We start from the raw sequence: 20,519 nt of genomic DNA, 5'->3' as shown, positions 1-20,519 counted from the left end.
CCAAGCATTTTCCATAACCATCACTCACAACCACCCAACTGGCAGAGGGATCACTAGGTCTAGTATTACACAAGAGGAAATTGATGTTTGTTTAAAAGGCAAAGTAACCTGCTGATCACAAAGTTAGTAACTGGACAATCTAGACTTGAACCCAGGATTCTGTGGCATCAAAACTTCAGTATTTCTATTCTACCAAATTGCGGCAAAAGCAAAAAACGCATCCTCTCTACTTTGTTGCTGACCCTGCAGCAGGATATTGGGAGACTACCTGGTTCTATTATTCTTCTCTAGAAGGTGGAGAAAGTCAAGTGTGTCTGGAAGTTCTAGGTGCTATTTATTCCAAGCTTAGTCACTTAGTTTCTCATAAACCCAGGTTCTTCTGTTCATAAATCTTATAAGGAAAAGTTGTTTTGTGCATGCAAAGCCATTTGAACAGAGGGGAGAAAAATCAATATACCCTAAAATTTGCAAGTAGTCTTGAGTTACTGAAAGTTAATGGCAATTGAGCAGTTACTTGGCATTCTAAAGTTCACTGAGCACAGAAATGTTATATGACATGAATGTCACTGGCACTCACACCCAGCACTATACTCCTTTGTATTCATCACCAGCTCTATAAAATGCACAGAATGTCCCTTCAATACTATTTGTGTCCCCACAAATACTATTAATGTATTCAAGAGAGAGTAGTCTATTATTGTCTTATTGTGAATATAAGACCACTTCTAATCACATCCATAGACAACCCAGAGGTTTCTGAACATTTTTATATAAAGTAAGATTTATTTTCAGCACCATTTAAAAGTTCTATTTAAATATTAACTACAGAGGAACTTCAAAAGGAAAAAATGTAAGTGAAGCAGCTTTTATTAGGACCCTGCAGTCAGGGATTCAGTCTCTGAAGAGCTGCTTCTACTTCTTTTAAAATACTATACAGTCATTTCTCAAAAGAGGTACTTGGACACTGAATCTTGATCTCTTAAAGGTTGGTCCTTACCTTCTGGCCTCAAAAGAAACCTCACCTCAAGAAATGAACCATGTAAAAATAAAAGTATGTCCTACAAATCACCAGCCCTCCATCCCTCCCCAACCCAGTTTATGTGCAGCTTAGAAAGCTCTTTAGATCTTTCCCCTCTCTTTCCATAGGACTCAACACAGTTTACTTAAAAACCAACTGACTAAACCAACTGTTTGATTCTGAATAACTTCTATTAACTTTTCTGAGAAAAGAATATCTCCAACCAAGGGATTATCTCAAGCAAGATATTCAGAAAATACTATTTCCAAAGGAACCTGACCACCGCAGGAAATCAAATCAAGAAGGATTACAGTTCTGCCATGCTATTCCAAATAACTCAAATACTGTTGAGCAATTCTGTCATTAGTAAGCTAATATCACTGAACAGCCACAATATATTACAAAGCAGTAAAATAAGAACTGGTTCTGGGGCGCCTGGGTGGCTCAGTTGGTTAAGCGACTGCCTTCAGCTCAGGTCACGATCCTGGAGTCCTGGGATCAAGTCCCGCATCGGGCTCCCTGCTCAGCAGGGAGTCTGCTTCTCCCTCTGACCCTCCTCCCTCTCATGCTCTCTGTCTCTCATTCTCTCTCTCTCAAATAAATAAATAAAATCTTAAAAAAAAAAAAATAAGAACTGGTTCCACATGCATACTTCTACTTGTGCCAAATCTCTGCTATGTGTTTCATATTCTTTATCTAATTTAATCTTCAAAGCAATCCAGTAAAATAGGTTATTTTTTGTCTCCATTTTACATGTGAAGAACTGACATTCAGAGAAGCATTCCTCTTCTATGCTTCCCTAATGCCCCAGACATCTCTCTTATCATTTTATTTGTCAGACCACGTTATAATTATCTATGTGTCTGTCTCCTCCCTTACCAGGACCCTTTGAGGGCAGGGACTGTTTTTGTGTTGTTGTTGATCTTTGTACCTCAAGAGTCTAAAATGAACAACTGGCACACAGTATACAAACTATAATATCTGTCAAATATATGCAATGAATAAAACAATTAATTAATTTGCCCAAGATTACAAAATTAAGTGATAGGGTTGGGATTCTTCTAATTCCAATGCTCAAGCTCCTTGCACTATACCATACCACCTTCCAATAAACAAGAAATTTTAGGACAAATGACCCTATACACAGATTCCAAGATCAAGAGTCCACACCCATTATGATACTATCTTTGTGCTTATAAAATGTTCAGATTCTACCTTTCTAATAAGTGACTTAAACTAGTGATTACTCAATGACTTAAAAACTATAGTATCTCTAACATCTTTTAATGGAAACAGAATTCTAAGATCATTTACAGACATCCACAGATACCAGCAAACAGCAACACTGAAAAAAAGGACATTCAATGTGAGAAAGGCCATATAATTCCATCCCTCTGATGTGTACTGGTGCAGACATATACACTATAAATTCTAAATAGGGTTCATGCTCTTTGCCCCAAACAAAGAACGGTCTCCTTTGCAGTCATGGATGGGTAAGAAATCAGACTTCATTAACAAAAAGATTGTAGGGCTTCTGTAGTTGAGATGACTATGTTAGTAACACTCTGTTCCCCATCCCCATTTAGAAGGTTCTGGTCCCTCCCTGAGAAGCCATTTTAACATTATCTAGCAGGATCTGTCCTCAGTCACTCTGTTGCAGGGAGTGTTACCATCAGGGAATCTTGGTCTGTCAGTTGTGACAGGTCAGGTTCCAAGGAACCAAGCAGTGTGCATGATTCATGAAAGCAGAATTTCTACCCAGCTACCTGCAATGCAGAGACCAGGGAAGGAATCTACCTTCTATTGTAAAAACTGTTTTCAAAAAACCTAGAGTATAAAAAGGAATAAAAGAATGAAACCTTTATTTTTAAATACTCAGGGTAAGGTAACATATACAAATATAACCAAAATATTTATTTCCATAGAAAAATTTATTTCTCAGGCTGCTTTTCGGAACAACAAATTTTAAAGATTCTGAATTATTTTTTAAAATTCTTGGTAAACTGTTTTCTAAGATTCAATATGATAAATATGTACTGAAAATCCTTTTTTTTTTTTTTTAAGATTTATTTATTTATTTATTTGACAGAGAGAGACACAGCGAGAGAGGGAACACAAGCAGGGGGAGTGGGAGAGGCAGAAGCAGACTCCCCATCGAACAGGGAGCCCGATGCGGGGCTCGATCCCAGGACCCTGGGATCGTGACCTGCGCCGAAGGTAGACGCTTAACGACTGAGCCATCCAGGTGCCCTATACTGAAAATCTTAATCAGAGGTATGAACTTGTATCAACCACCTTTATGGATGATGCCAGATATGTGAAATTAGGAAAGGTAAAAAAGCCAATAAAAATCTGCTTATTTTTTCATGCTGCTATCCTGACTTTGCATTTCTGATACCATGTAGAAATCAGAGCTGAAAGTTACGTATAATATAAATATAGTGACTTTTTCCAAGATTGTTCATTTCTGTTATTTATCAGTAATATAACAGAAAATATCCCAGACTTTGGAGATAAATCCATGTTCAAATTCTAGTTCTACCATTATTAGCATTTTGAGTATGAGTGAATGACTTAAACATCCTAAGCCTCTGTTTCCCCATCTGTAATAGAAATAATAAAGCATATTAAGAAATCAAGAAATAGTAACTACTATTTTTAGAAACAATGCTCAACTGAACTGAACTGTAGTGCTGAACTGAACTGTAAGAATCTCTGATATAAGCGTCCCCAAAACTGCAAACTTCTGTCACCTAAATCTTTCCAGCCAAGGTCAATGTTGCATCAGAGAGAGGAATATCAGTAGAAAGAAAACACTAAGAAAAATTATAGAGAATATTTACCTCCTTATCTGCCATTATTATTCTTACTTCATCCAGGATCTCTCTGCTACCTGGAGAGACTTCTTTTTCAAGGTCAAATGTTTCAGGAGAACTTAGCTGTGTCTCTGTAATTTAAAAAGTTAAAAAGTTATTAATTTTCATTTTGTATTTTCATAGTTAAAAAAACAAACACCTATTTCCCCTAAAGTTTAGTGTATAATACTGCAGTAGTAATACAGATATAGTTTGATTCTTCTTAAAGCTTTACTGAGGCATAATTTATATACAACAGAATTCACCAATTTTCAGTATACAGTTTGATGAGTTTGGGCAAATGTATATAATTTATACACAGTATCATTTTTTTTAATACCTATATACTATATCATTTATACCACATAACAATCAAGATATAAAACATTTCTGGGACATCTGGGTGGCTCAGTTAAACATCCGATTCTTGATTTCGACTCAGGTCATGATCTCAGGGTCCTGAGATGGAGCCCCGCATCAGGCTGGGTGCTGGGTGTGGAATCTGCTTATGATTCTCTCTCTACATCTCCCTCTGCCCCTCCTCCCAACCCCCCCTTTAAAAAAAAGATATAAAACATTTTTAAGCACCCCCCCAAAATTCTTATGTACCCACCCCTTTGCAGTGAATTCCCCACTGCTTGGCTCCTTGCAATGACCAATCTATGTTCCTACAGTTTTCCCTTTTCTAGAATGTCACATAAATGAAATCATATAGTGTGCCATCTTTTGTGTCTGACTTCTTTCATTTAGTATAATGTGTTTGAAAAGCAACCATGCTGTTACATATCAGTAGTTCATTCCTTTTTACTGCTGAGTAGTAGTATTCCACTGTATGGACGTATCACAATTTGTTTATCATTCATCAGTTAATCCATCTGGCTTCTTTTCAGCACAGTTCTGGTTTTAAAGTATATTTATTTTGACAGAAAACAAAAACACTCCAATGTTAGTTCTAAAGTTAAAGGGATGATTAGAGAAGACAAAAAATTGGGAGAAGAAATAGAAAATACATCCTAAACAAAGATATGCCTTTCTTTAATATATTCTTTAGGCAGCATCTATTCATTCAACATTAACTCAACAAATATTTATGAACAAGTTCCAGGCACAGCACAGACAAGCAATATGAAGATGTAGGATGGTGTCCCTCATAGTCTAGCTCAGGAGTCAGCAAACTGTAGCTCATGGACCAAAGCCAGCCAGCTTCCTGTTTTTGTAAATAAAGTTTTATTGGAACACAGCCACACCCATTTTTCCCTGTATTCTATGGTTGTTTTTGTGCTAAAATGGCAGCGCTGAGTAGTTTCAATGGCAGAGTTGAGTCATTTATCCCACAAAACCTAATATATCTACCTAGTCTTTTACAGAAAAAGTCTGCCAACTTCTGGTCTAGACACCTATCACTTAATATAACGAAAGAAAAGGGGCACCTGGATGGCATAGTTGGTTAAGAGATTCAGTCTTGGTTTCAGCTCAGGTTGTGATCTCAGGGTCTTAGGAGCGAGTCCCACATGCAGAGTCTGCTTGGGATTCTCCCTCCCTCTCCCCCTGCCCCTCCCACTAGCGCTCACTCTCTCTCTCTAAAATAAATAAATCTTAAAAAAAAAAAAAAAGGACAGTAACTCTATGTCAAAGAAGGACAACAAATCTGGAAAAGAAACTTAGAATACAAATCCAGTAAGTTCTTTCTTATCTACACTGTATGCACTGTACATCTAACTGATACTTTTGTGCTTCACAAATACAGTGAATGGCCTATGTTGGGCAAATAAAGTACCTATAAGATACTGAGGTATCTTCTCAACATCAAAGAGGGATTAAATGCATTTCTAGTGTTAACTATATTTTAGTACCTTATAATTTTTTGCAAAATGAATATACATGCTCATACAGATTTTACCACCTTGGAGGAAAAAGGCTTACAGTGCATAAACTTCAAAGTCGTCTTTGTCAGGACCCCCTTCTACTTGCTACATGAGATGCTGCCCAATTCATGAATCATTTAATAAAACCAATTAAAAAAAAAACAAAAAACCTTGTCAAGTTTCCTTGAGCAATATTACCAAAAAAGACATTTAGTCTCTTAGAAAATAAGAGCTACTCATTGTCTGCACTACTGTAATAATAAAAAGTCTTTAAGCTTTCTGGGAATAGCTTAAATAGTCAACTATAAAGAAAAGAGAGCATTAGCTCCTTAGAAATAATGCTAGGAGCATACACAAGGTGGGCATAAGGCTATAATCCTGCTTCTTCAACAAAGTGAGTAACTCTAAAAAGATGTTCTAATTTTGTGTATCAGATCCCCAGAAGTTTCAGAAATATAAGACAAAACAAAATAGGTAAGATGGACTACTACACTCAATCTGCATTTCACCCATGTAGAACACATTGAGAACTCAAATTTTCTGGAAAATTTAGATGCATAGCTTCTAAATTATATATTTACCAAGAGATTTAGGAGTCTGGCTTCATGGAGAAGTAGTTATACTTTCTTAGCAAAAGGAACAGTAATGTTATGGAAACCTTTTGCAACCTCATTTAGGAGTGGTTTTTGTCAGCAAACAGTTGGACTTAATTAGTAAGCTAATGACAGCAAGTCATGATCATAAAAGTTATCTAACCTCAGTCCTGAAGGGCCTGCTTTTTCCTCTCTCATTAACTAGGGCTTTGAAAATTATTTTATTTACAGGTTCCTCCTGCAAGATCCCTGGGTACATCACATGCCATCATCCTAAACAGACTGAGTGACTTCCTAACAGGATGGCATAGTCAGCAATCCAAGGTGGGGTGGGGGAGGGGACGGAGTCATAAAGTTTTCTTTTCACAAAGATAGCACAGCATTCCTGAATGCTCCTGCCAAAATCGGAGCACGTGGTAGTGAGGTCTCTTAGTGGGTATCATCAGGCAGTAATTCAAATACATTTTATATGAATTTATATAAAATATGAATTGTATGAATATGAAAGAAACCACTTTCAATAGAAAGAAAGAAAATTAAACTTAAAAATAAGTAAAGAAAGACCTTTTATGATATGCTGCCAAATGTTTATAAATGTTTATAGGTCTTTCCTAGAATAATGTGTAAACTAAGTTTAAGTCTCTGTAGGAAAAAAAGTTGAAAGAAACCAAAATAAGAAAACTATGTGTCTCTCTGACCCTGATAGGTTATATGAGACCTAAGGGAAAACTAGGTATGACTTACGGTAATTATGTGTACAATACTTACTGCCCAAAGAGTTTAAACATTGATAGGAAGTCCCTCAATCTCATATGAATGAGGTTACTGATATATATAATTGGCCTCACTTTTAAGAAAAGCAAAAAAAGAAAATATAAGCTAAAACAAATTCCTTAAAAAGTAGTGGTTCAGGGCGCCTGGGTGGCTCAGTTGGTTAAGCGACTGCCTTCGGCTCAGGTCATGATCCTGGAGTCCCGGGATCGAGTCCCGCATCGGGCTCCCTGCTCGGCAGGGAGCCTGCTTCTCCCTCTGACCCTCCCCCCTCTCGTGTGCTCTCTGTCTCTCTCATTCTCTCTATCTCAAATAAATAAATAAAAAAAATCTTAAAAAAAAAAAAAAGTAGTGGTTCATATCACAAAACAATTCTTCATATTATACAATGATTCAACTCGAGTTCCCTTAGATAATTGGTATCTTAGTTCATTTAAAATTATTTTGTGTGGGGGCTCCTGGGTGGCTCAGTCAGTTAAGCGTCTGCCTCTGGCTCAGGGTCCTGGAATCCAGCCCTGCATCAGGCTCCCTGCTCAGCCAGGAGTCTGCCTCTCCCCCTCTCTGCTCCTCCCCCTGCCTCCGCTCATACACTCTCTCTCTAATAAATAAAATCTTTAAAAAAATAAAAATAAGAAACCAAAATTATTTTGTGTGGGGCACCTGCATGGCTCAGTCAGTTAAGTGTCTGATTTCGGCTCAGGTCATGATCTCAGGGTCATGAGATGGAACTCCATGTCGGGCTCTATACTCAGTGTAGAGTGTGCTTCTCCCTCTCCCTTTGCTTCCTCCCCCTGTGCTCGCTTGCTCTCTTTCTCTCTCTCTCTCTCTCAAATAAATAAGTAAATAAAATCTTTAAAAAAAATAAAATTATTTTGTGTATCGAGGTGGGGGATGGGCAAAATGGGTGAAGAGGAGTGGGAGATACAGGCTTCCAGTTATGGAATGAATAAGTCACAGGGATAAAAGGTAGAGCAGAGGGAATATAGTCTATAGTACTATAAAAGCATTGGAGGGTGATAAATGGTAACTACACTCATGGGGAGCATAGCATCACACATGTCAAATCACTGTTACACACCTGAAACTAATGTAACATTGTGTATCTGCTATACTTCAATTAAAAGTAAATAGGGATGCCTGGGTGGCTCAGTCAGTTAAGCATCTGCCTTCGGCACAGGTCATGATCCCAGGGTCCTGGGATTGAGTCCCACATTAGGCTCCTCGCTCAGCAGGGGAGCCTGTTTCTCCCTCTCTCTGCCTGCCACTCCCCCTGCTTGTTCTCTCTGACAAATAAATAAATAAAATCTTATAAATAAATAAACACACAAACAAACAAACAGGGGTACCTAGGTGGCTCAGTAGGTTAAACATCCAACTCTTGATTTCGGCTCAGGTCATGATCTCAGGGTTATGGGACTGAGCCCAGAGAGTCAAACCCCACATCAAGCCCCTCATTGGGCTCTGTACTCAGCAGAGTCTGCTTAGATTCTTTCCCTCACCCTTTCCGCCCTCAAATAAATAAATCTTAAAATAAGTAAATAAAATCCCATTAGCAAAATTTTTTTTAATTTTAATAAGTTTGTTGTGATTAAAACAAAAAAATTATTTTGTATGTCAAAATCTATTCATGTGCAACTCTGAATGAGCATCTCTTGTACCTAAAGTAAGGTACACATGTCTTTTCATCTCTACAATTAACAAAAGGCAAAGTACAGTACTTAACCAAGTTAAGTGCCTTATCTGAGATTAAAAATAAGTCAATATCAGAACTGCACAAAATTCAATTTCTAGACTCCCTCTGCTATAAGGAGTGAATGGCAATGTAAAACTAGTAAAAGACTCTGAGGCTTAATCTGCTTAATGACAGGCAGATTTGAGGACAGCCCAATTTGGAGAACCCATAAACCAAAATACAGAGTCCTCTTGCCTCTGAATGTACAGTTAAGTGCTATTCCTGATGGCTTTGCTGCCATCTCTGATGAGGCTGGTAAGCAAACAAGGAGACAAAAGAGCACATTAATTTCAAAACTAAAATATCTCTGAGAAAAGACTGAGAATCAGAGCTAATGTCCACTAAAAAAGCGTTTATGTAAAAGTACGTGTACATGTATATATGTGGAGAAGATAAGTACACACATACATCAATCATACATAAACCTCCTGAAAGTGGGTTGGAAAAGCAAGAAAAATTAATAGGCACGAAAAGGTAGATAGCTAGGGATCAGAAATTCAGTACGATCAGTGGGGTGCTTACCAGGACACACAGTGCTTTCCTCTGCAGAACTCTCTGGCATAAGGACTGAGCTTCTCTTACTGGTCAAAGCAGCAATGCTGAAAAAGAACCAAACCCCAAGTGAATCCCAGTATAATAAATCAGAACACAGGGCCAAAAGCAATGGTGAGTCATTTACAAAGCCACAGGTAATCCAATACCTGCTGTCCAATACCACAAAAGCACAACAGGGAAGCAAGGAATTGGTAGTGAAAACTCCAGGCCAGAAATGGGGAAAATAAACATGCTTACAACTCTGGTTCCATTGAAATCACTGAACCAAAAGACCCCCCTTTTTGAGTCTTTACAAAGGAAAGTTGAAGGGTAAGGACTATCTGTGAATACCCTAGAAGACAAAAACTCCACTCCCATATAAGAATGTCAACAGGGGCACCTACGTGGCTAACTAGGTTAGGCATCTGACTCTTGGTTTTGGCTCAGGTCATGATCTCATGGGTTGTGGGACTGAGCCCTGCACTGGGCTCCCCACTCAGAGGGGAGTCTCTGCTTAAAGATTCTCTCACTCTGCCCCTCTCCCTGTGCACACACTGAAGCGTGCTCTTTCTCTCTCTCAAATAAATAAATACACCTTTAGAAGGAAAAAAAAAATATATCAATGATGTTTTATAGCCTCCATCTCAGCCTTCTGAAGGTTAGAGATTTGTAAACTCGTAAAAGAAAATATGGAGATTCTCTTAACATACTCGCTTTTCCCTCACCTTGCAATTAAATTTCCTCTTTATCTCAAGATGTGGCTTTCCAAGCAACAAAAAGATACAATTCCAAATTGCCCTGCAGCAAAACCTGCCCACACAAGTTAAATATCTCTTCTGAGAGTAACGTAATTATGGCCTGCTCCCATCATCCAGCCTTCCAGAGTTTACTCCACCTGTTCATGGAGTGCAATCTCTTCCTGACACTGGAACACACGGCTGAGAGATCTGAGCATCTGAGCTACCCCCTCATGCTTCACAGAGCTTTATGACTAGTTTGATCAAGTATGCAAGAGGATGCTTAAAAAATAAAACCTTACATCAACCAAGAACCACAGAGAAGAGAGACTAACCATCACCGATTCATGATAAATAACTAAATCCTGATAGGAAACCACAGGTGATTTCTCTCTCTAAATAAAACATCTCATAACATTTGTTGTAAACCCAAGCCAGACACAGTTTACTCTGCATGTAACATTAGGGCTCTATTCAAAGGGTCCATCACAAAACAATTTGCTGACATTTATAAAATGGGCTAATCAATTTGAAGTCAAACCACATTGCCTGCAATTCCAACTCTCTCCTGGTGACAAAGCATATAATCATTTATTAAAACTTACATCTGCTCTGCACAGGCTCACCACAACAGAGCAGAGGGGCCTGGAAGAAGCGAAAGGCCTATTCCAGTTAAAACCACTTCCAAAATCGTCTTAACAGCAGGAGAATCAAACCAAAACCATATTCTTGAACTTAGAAGGAAATACATAGTACTTTCAACTTAACCAAAACCCTAAGAAGCACCACCAAATTACAGCAAATGGTAATTGGGCCTCAACTTCCATACGAGAGATGGAGGTCACTTGACACAAAATTAAGCCCTTGAGTAATCCCCAAAGGTCAACTACCAGATAAAAGGAAAAATTAAAAATCCAATCCAGTTGATAAGTGCAGTTTGTAATCAATCAGCCACTATATATTATTAAGTGAGAAGACCTAAGAAGGTAACCCCATCAATCAATTCGCAAGAATAATTGAGGAGGTAATGCAAATACAACAATTTAAGGGAAAAATAAGATATAATCAGATTAAAAGTGGCATAGGACAGGGAGTGAGGGTGACCCATGTTCTTTGTGACCTGAATAATATGAATAATAAAAAATACAGTAAATACAGGTAAATACAATAAAAAATATAAGTCTACTCTTAAGAGTAGACTTAAAAGATGTATACAGTTTGGACATGCAGATAAAATAAGCGTAAGCAGAGGGAATAAAAGGGGACAGGAGGACTAGAAGGACTGTAAAGAAACTAGTCTAGAGTCTTTAGATTGGCATAGGAAGCTAGGCTGAGAGAGTAGCAGGATGTAAACACTTTCAGGAATGGTATAAATGGGATATGTGCCAAGATGGCTCTATTATACCACCACCAACACCACCACCTTCTAAGATCTCTTCCACTCTAATATTCCAGGCTTCTATGAGATACATATTTGAGAACTGGAAGATAATGATTTTTTTAGTCTGTGCTTATAAAAGAGCTAAAAGATCCCTGGCAAGCTGTCCCTGTACAGTCTCAGTCATGTGCTTCATCTCTCTTACTCTGGCACCATCAGGGAATTCAGACCCCTAACAACTTATAATCTTACCTTTGTGAGGCAGGTACAGAGTTTCCTTCTTCAGAAGTTTCTTCGACAAATGGCCCTTGGGAAGACTGCAAAGAAATATAACATCCTAAATATACAGGCACAGATGAACTGGTTTCTCCTCTTTAAAAAAAAAAAGTTAATTGCTCAGCATTATCACTCAGCAATTAGCACTAACAATAAAACATTTTACATAAGTCAGTAAGTTTCAGTAAAAAAGAGCATATCCTGTGGAGTCAGAAGAGTGGGATTTACATCACAGCTGGATCACCCATTAACTCTGTAATCTAGGGTGTCACATCTCAATATGTTTCCTCATCTTAAAATGGTTATTAATGACTGCCTCACAGACTGTCATTGTGAGAATTTAAAAAGATAATATATGTGATGTACTCTGTAAAATGCAAGACACATAAATATTAACTGGTGAGTCAAATGAATTATGATTTCAAAAAAGCAACTATAAAGTTTTGTTGTGGAAGGAGGAAATACAGAGAAAAGCCCAGTTTTCAATGGAAATATTCCAGTGGGAAAAACACTGCAATCTGTGAAAGAAGTCTCTATGAACACAAACCAAGCCATAACACAGAACATCCCAAAGGGAAGGTTTTAAGATTCCTTTTGCTACAAATCTGCCACTATGATTTTAGTATCTGGCTACAGGGATATCTTTTAAGAAATGTAACAAATAGGGACTAGATTAAAAAAAAAGATTATTTTCTATGATTAATAGTAAAGTTGGTGCAAATGTCAGCTCATTAAATGTAGGTGCACAGAAAAAGCAGCTACTGCTGCCTTAGAGAAACTTATAAGAAGTTCCTGAGCTGTGAGGCTTCTTCCAATAGGAAGAAAGCTACTAGCTGAAGTTTTCAGGGTCTCCTAACAGGATATAAATAACCTAAGCGAGTTAGGCATCTCTGTACCACTCTGGCAAATGATAAAATATACTAAAATCAGAAATAGCTGAGATGAGCCTTCATTCAAAGGGAAGATAAACTGTACAATGATCAGGAATGCAGTCATTATGAAAAATGAGGGTTGAACTGTCAAAAGGACTAAAATACAACAGCAATAAATACGTCACCTATTTATGTGAACTCTGCAGTGACAGAAGTTTCATTACTGAGATATCAAAAAAAAGTAGATACTGACACCTAGTGCCCATTTAATAGATTTTACCATCTTAGAATAACTATAGTTGACTAAACTTGGGACTTCAGAAGCAATCAGTGCAATGGTGAGTTATAAGATACTCCATCTCTACCTTCAGCTAAAGCATATCTTTACCTTTCTTGGTGTTTTGTTTTTTTTTTTTTAATTCCTGTACACCTAGTAAGTGCCAAGCCTTTATACAAATCACTTTACAATGCACTATCTCCTTTAATCCTCACAAGAACCTTTTGAGGCAGAAACTATTAAGGTTTTTTGGAAGCAAGGAAAGTGAAACTTTGACGGGTTAAATAATTTGCCCAAAATTACAGAGTTGGCCAAAAGTGGAGCTTGGATCTGACTCCAAAATCCATGTTCTAACCACTACTGTTGTTGTTTACTCAAATAATCTTCTTACAACCATTTCAACATAGAATCTCAAGAATGTCTTCATTTCAATAAATCATTTCTAATTTTTAAACTTACACCTCAATGACTGCAATCTAAACATAGGAGTAAAGTGAGGTTCTTCCAGAATATGAAAATAACATAGCAAAATAAGCAAACAAAATTTTATTAGAATATCCAAATCTAATCAAGTTGAACAGGGTCGCATGATAGGAATATAACTTAAACTAAGGAAGCTGTGGCCTAATCAAAACATTGCATTCTGCCTAAAGAAATAACATGTTAATGAGAAAGGGATAATAGTCTGCAATGAATCTAAAAAAGAAAAACCCAAAGATTCAGAATCAAGCAGTATCTTCAACACCATAGTCTGGGAAATAAAAATAAACAGACACATCATCTGGTCACCATACAAAAGTCCTCTATTATCAGGTACTAGGTCTTTCCACAGACTAGATGAATCATCCCTTAAATATTACCATTTCCTGATTACTATTTTCAGCCCTCTAGGTACCTTCATCCTACAAGGAGGTACAGTAGATGGTGGACCTGAATATTCTGGTCACCAAAAATGTCTATCTCCCATAATAATTTAACAAACTGTCATTTGGTGTACATATCAGCTTTAAGTTTGACTAGTCAAAGTCAGTTCTCACCCCCCCTCCCCCGAATCTGGCCATTTGAGAAAAACAAATTCCAGTATCTGGGCTGAAAAATTAAAGATTAGACCCTGAAGAGTAGTGACCACATCAATATGCTACTCCTCTACTTCCCTGCTGTATAGCCAACAAGATGACCTCTCCATCTTCATTAACATAACCTCTCTATTGTTTGTGTGATGCCAGAAATTAGTTATATGATTCTAAAGCTTTTATAACCTTCATATATACTTAAAGTGATTTGCCCCAAGGTGAATGTTTGTCTAAGTCCCTAGTTCTGGGAACCTTTCACTATCTCTCTCAACCAAGGAGTATCACATATATATACGGGCAGCTCCAGCAAAGTCATAAATCAATAGAAAATGTTTAATAAACACAGAAATTCTTTCTACCCACAGTTCCTGAAAGCAAAAGACCAATATAAGTGGTGAAATTACAATTGTAGACCTTCATTATTTGACTGTAATATTAGTTAAGTTTATTTGTTTTGTTTTTTGTAAAGACACTATTCTGTGTTGGCAAGACTGCAGTGAACTAAGCATTCTCATACATTGCTAAAGGGAAGGAGTACACATCTGAGAAACCTTTCTGAAATGCAATTTGGCAATAAATAGCAAGTCTTTTTTTTTTATGTTCATAGCTCTTTAATCCAGAATTTTTCTTGCTCCCTATCTCTAAGAATACTAATTTTATTTTTTTTTAAGATTTTGTTTTTAAGTAATCTCCACACCCAACATGGGGCTTGAACTCACAACAACCCCGAGATCAAGAGTCGCACATTCCATCAACTGAGCCAGCCAGGCTCCCCTAAGGATACTAATTTTAAATAAAACAACGTTTTATTTTAAAAAGATGTTTATCACAACCAAAATATCTAACAATAGGAAAATTAGGGTTAAAATATTATGATAAATTCATAAGCCAGAATATTATGTAGTCATTAAAAGTGAAATCTAGGGGCGCCTGGGTGGCTCAGTTGGTTACGCGACTGCCTTCGGCTCAGGTCATGATCCCAGGGTCCTGGGATCGAGCCCCACATTGGGCTCCCCGCTCAGGGGGAAGCCTGCTTCTCCCTCTCCCACTCCCCCTGCTTGTGTTCCCTCTCTCGCTGTCTCTCTCTCTGTCAATTAAATAAATAAAATCTTTTTTAAAAAAAGGTGAAATCTATAATTTTAACATAAGAAAATGTTTACATAATGTTAACTTAAAAATACAAAAATATGATAGAAACCATACAAAAATAGGTACAGAAGATAAGATGAAGGAATATATATCACCGAATAACAGGATCGTGAATGCTTTCAACTTTATTCTTTAAACTTTTCAGCATTTTTCAACAGTTCTAACTGATGTCTAAAATTAATGTTAATGACAATGACTATACTGGATACTTACTAGGTGTCTGCCTGGTCTCCTTTTACTGAGGCCAGTATGTCACCCCTCCCACTGTATTATAGCAGTGGACTCAGCCATTTGTACAATTTGACACAGACCCCACTTTAGGCCACAGTCAATTGGGCTGGTGAAGGCTACTAACCCCAAAGGGATCGTTAAGTCCTTTCCTAGAAATTTGAAATTGGTATTGAGAAAGAATAAATCTCCTTTAACCTGTATTTAAGTTTGGGAGCTGTAGGATCAGTGTCTTCTACCTACCATTGTGAAAGAGAAGCAAATGAAGCCAATACGCAGGGGAGAAAAATGAAGCAGATACAATACAGCAATGAGATGTAGAAAAATTACAGATGATATTCTAGACCCTGTACCTTGTCCAGGCTTGGTTACCATCCTGTTTTAGAATTTAGGAGGCACCCTGTTTCCTTATGATAAAGTCCTCTTTTTAATTAAACTAGCTTGATTTGATTGGTTGTGGCCAAATATTAACAATCAATAATACTATCTATAGTATTTGATGACCAGTTCAGGGAAGTTAGAGAACTTCAATTTTTATAGGGCCAGCCATTAGGTTCTGAACACTTTCAGGCTATTCCAAAGGCACTGCTTTCAAACACCAGAACTTAACACAAGTCTATGGTCTACAACTCTGTTCCCTGGGATTTTCAAGCTAACAAACTGAATTATAATAAATCGGTCAACAAATACAATAAATAAATGTTCATTCTTTAGAGTTAATTTATTCTCTTAAGTGGAAGTATCTCTGAGTTGCAAAGAACTAACAAACAAAACATGTTATCATAAGCACAACCTAACTTTCCTTTGAAAAAGAGGCAAGTCACTAGAAGAATTGTTAAGAAAAATACTTTTTCTTCCCATACAGCAATCCTTCCAGAATGTGGATGAATACGGCTGCTGAGGAAGAATGATTCCCATAGGTACCCTCAATGAATGGCCTTCTGATCCCTTGGAGAGAACCATCATTTATTGAGTGCCTATGATCTCCTAAGCATCACACTAGACATTTTACATAATTCACTTTAATCATTAAAACTACTGTAAGCCATGCATTGCTATTCCCACTTTACAGATGTAAAAACTGAGATTCAGAGAGGTTAAATGGCTTGCTCAAAGACATACATAAAAGTCAAAATTCAAACTCCAAACCTATGCTCTCTACTCTATGCTGTGACATTTCTCATAGCTACCATTTGTTAAACCCTTATCATAACAGAAAGCATAAAATAACAGCAAAACAAAACCAAAAACTCAGAGCCCAAAAACAGAAATAGCAACAAAGAACAGTACAGTCATAAAACAGAATACTTTTTATAATTTACATAGTTTGTAATTATATGATTGCTTTTATAATACCCAGAGAAAAAAACAGAACATAAGCTTTGATATAGTACAATCTAGATATGTCAGAAAAAGGGCACCTGGGTGGCTCAGTTGGTTGGGCGACTGCCTTTGGCTCAGGTCATGATCCTGGAGTCCCAGGATCAAGTCCCACATCGGCCTCCATGCTTGGCGGGGAGTCTGCTTCTCCCTCTGACCCTCCCCCCTCTCGTGCTCTCACTGTCATTCTCTCTCTCAAATAAATAAATAAAATCTTATTAAAAAAAAAAAGATACATCAGAAAAAAACTGAAAAGACAACCTAAATGTTCCCAAACAGGGGACTGTTTTTGGTAAATTATAGAAAACCATCACAAGCAAAATCAGAAATATACCATCATGTGGGGGAAAAAAATACACTGGGAAACTATCTACTCTTCATATCAAAAAGGACCACTTCCCCTAATATATAAAGGGTACCTAGAAACCACTAAGAAAAAGATTGTTGAAAAAGGAAAATGCCCATAAGATCTAAACAGACAGAAAAGGAAATATAAATGGGTTTCAACTGCACACACAATAAGAGAAGTGCAAATTAAGACTGTATTGAGATAGTATTTTTCATTCCTCAGATTGGCAAAGATGAGAAAGTCCTGATGGTACTGATTTGGAATGGGTAGGGGGAAGCTGGTACTCATACACTGTTATGAGTGTAAATTTATACAACCTCTATAAAAGGCAATTTGGCAACAGTAACAAAATTGTAAATGCATTACCCCTTGATCCATCAATTACATCTACAAGAAATTATGCAAATATCTCCCATGTGGATGAAACATCTTCATACAAGAGTAATCACTGCAGTAGTGTCTGTAATAGTAAAATATTAGAAACCAACCTAAAAGTCCACCATTAGGGGTACTGGATAAAATAAACTCATCCATACACCCTATATTACACATCCAAAAAAAGGAAGAAATTCTTTAAGTATGTATGTTATGGAATAATCTCAGAAGTATTTCAATGAAAAAAGGCAAGGTACCGAATAATGTATAGATTATGTGATCATTTGTGTAAAAAAAGGTGAGGAAAAGAGTATGTATACACATTTGCTTGTACCACAAAAATATATCTTAGAAGGATACACTAGAAACCAGTGATACAGGTTGACTTCAGGGAAGGGACTAGTTGGCTTGGGAGGGGATAGGAGACAGACTTTTCATTAACATCTTTCTGATTTATGGGGCACATGAATATTACTACCTATTCAAAAACTTTTTAGAACTAATAAAAATTTTAAAACATAAAAAATAAATTATGATACATCCATGTAATAGAATAATGTTTTCAAGTATACTTAATAAATAGGAAAAGATCTAACAAACTATTAAGTGGGAAAAAGAAACAGCTTATACAGAAGAGTCTTCATTTTGTTGAAAAATTTAAAAGAAAAAATATTTTAAAATGCATAGAAATAATGATGATTGCCTCTTGGTGCTGAGATTATGGGTAATTTTTTCTTCTTTATACTCTTCTGTACTTTCCTAATTTTCCATAGTGAGCACATGTTACTTTAAAAATCAGAAAAAAAGACCACAAAAAGAACAAATAGCTATAATAATCCTTGTTTAAACTGTGAATAAATCATCCTTAATCACAGCATCACTGACCCTTACCTGACCATGACTGGTTGTTGGTTCTTCCTCCAACAAAAGTTTCTCTTTCAAGCTTTTAATTGGGCTTTCTTGGAAATCCTTGGTTTTTGAGTGCCAGACAGATGCCCTAGACTCCTGCCTCTCCTCTTTGTCTTCATCTCCCATATCTTCTGAGATGCGTTCATTTTTTTCACTAGCCTGATCTCCTTGGCCACATTCATTCTGGATCAGAGAAGGAGGTCTAGGTAACACTGGTTCCCCAAACCCTTTTTTTTTAAAGAGCTGCCTCTGAGCCATTTTTAGGCTCTTTTGATAAACCTCCAACTGGCAGAGAATGACCTTGGTATATTGGCTAGGATCTACTCCAGCAGGGCAGAATGGAATACCCCAGAAGTAGTGCACAGTGCCCCCAACATCCTGGAGACCTTTGGCATCTGCTGGGGTAGGCAGACAGTGCCTAGATGTGTCCCCCCTACCCTGGGCAGCTTTGTGAAAAACACAACCCCTCCCAGTACTTTCCTGTGGCTTCCCACACTGTGTGTGCTCAGCCAAGTGGCCAGTACATCTGTCAAAACATTTAACGTTCTCATTCTCAAACACTGGCTGGCTTGACTGATCCCAGCTTCCTGAGCTGCCAAAGACCGGCTCCTCTTCAGTGTTTTCAGTGTGGTCCCAAGGCTCCTCTCTTTCCTCAGCCTCGTTTCCCTGACTGATATGTGAGCCTTTAAACAGTGATGGAGGTACCAGCTGCCATATGCCTGTAGGTATTTGAGAAAAAGTAGGGCTAAGGACAAACTGTTCTTTATTAAGAGGGCTTGGTAAGTTATCACTTACCAAGAATTACATAATGTGGGTAAAAGGCTCTTCTTTGTGTTTAACCAAATGTTGACTTTTCCTTGGAGATAAAAGTATGCTGGATATTAGCGAGATCTCAACTATTTTTGGATTTAACCTCTTTAATACCACCAAAGGGATTTGGGGCATTTCTGTACATCTACTCTCAGCATGAGATCCCTGTGATACAGTTATACTTGATGAGTGGAAGGAGTCAGAACAGGGAGACATGCCTTCAGTGGTCCCAGAGTCTGTGGTTTTCTCTTGGTGGGACTGTGAAGATGGTCCAGTGGCCAGAGGTCGAGATCTGGTAGCAGAAGCATCAGAAGGCCGGCAACTCTGAAACAAGTGATCCCACACCAGACCAGGTTTATTATTAAAACAGCTATACATGAAGGGTCATAGGAAGGACAAAACAGGGAGGCCACTGTCCCCTTAGAGATTCTTTCCAAAACATAGATGCTCAAATCAAATGACTTCCATAATGTGTACCAAATGCCTACTATGTGCAAAATGCTATAGTAGATCACTATACTAAGCCGTTTTCTAATATAGAGACATGAATGACATAAAGGATGGCTCAGGACCTGACACTGGCAAATACCCTTCACATTTAAAATAATTTCAACTGCACATATTCAAATCACAATTTAACATTATTTGAAAAATGTTTAACTGCTCATTCTTTTTTCAATAACCCACCTCTAGTTTCTCATTGCCTTTGTTCTCCCCCAAAACAGGGGAGGTAAGCACCTTATCTTGCTCCCTTTTGGTTTCTTGGGACTTGGTAACTCTTTTCAGAAGCTGCCAACTACTTAGCTCTCTTAAACCATGTATTGAAAATCTATGAGGTGGAAGAAAACTCTTTCATATAAAATTAAAACACTTCAAATTGGGTTCAACAATTCGACAAGCACTTTAAAAAATTATTATGGGAAATATTTGCTAGTTTAAAACCCTATGAACTACTACAGCTAGTTCTTAATGCAACTATAACACTGCAGAAGTAATAAAAATATATATACTGCTAATCAATCCTCACAAACTATTTCAACATAGCATATTTACATTCAGGCTTTCTGCAATGGCTTTCCTCAAGAGCTCCTCTTCTTCCTCCTCCTGGCTGTTCATCTCCCTAGCTTCCTGCTCACTCATTTTGAGAGCCAGAGCAAACTGTTCCTCTTCTGTCATTTCTGTAAGAGGATAAGAAAAAGAGAGGAGAGGAACACCACAAACATTGAATAAGCATGGAAGCAAGAAACAAATTTTTCAACTTTTCAAATGAAAACAATACAGACCACTTAGTACAATTTTATAATCTTATAAATGAGGAAAGACCCAAAGTTAAGGTGT

At 37.5% G+C, this 20,519-nt stretch overlaps 1 protein-coding gene across 8 annotated transcripts in view; it reads right to left on the bottom strand.

Annotated features, from left to right (window-relative positions):
* Nucleotides 1–20,519, bottom strand: part of UIMC1 (ubiquitin interaction motif containing 1) — a 164,414-nt gene that overhangs the window by 35,694 nt on the left and 108,201 nt on the right. For 7 of the 8 annotated variants that reach the window (XM_064596519.1, XM_064596520.1, XM_064596521.1 and 4 more), the window contains 6 exons: nt 20,235–20,359; nt 19,400–19,505; nt 18,354–19,090; nt 11,736–11,800; nt 9,357–9,433; nt 3,862–3,965 (listed from right to left, as the gene is read on the bottom strand). In XM_064596519.1, coding sequence (XP_064452589.1) covers nt 3,862–3,965; nt 9,357–9,433; nt 11,736–11,800; nt 18,354–19,090; nt 19,400–19,505; nt 20,235–20,359 — 1,214 coding nt within the window. The remainder of the gene's footprint in view (nt 1–3,861; nt 3,966–9,356; nt 9,434–11,735; nt 11,801–18,353; nt 19,091–19,399; nt 19,506–20,234; nt 20,360–20,519) is intronic. The other variant, XM_045900556.3, reaches the window with a different exon arrangement.

This window comes from Mirounga angustirostris, unplaced genomic scaffold (assembly GCF_029215605.1).
Source record: "Mirounga angustirostris isolate CCGP_5_RB_7025 unplaced genomic scaffold, mMirAng1.0.hap1 SCAF_7, whole genome shotgun sequence".
NCBI classification, from domain to species: Eukaryota; Metazoa; Chordata; class Mammalia; order Carnivora; family Phocidae; genus Mirounga; species Mirounga angustirostris.
Note: the sequence above shows the minus strand (reverse complement) of the source record. Positions and strands in the feature narration are given on the sequence as shown.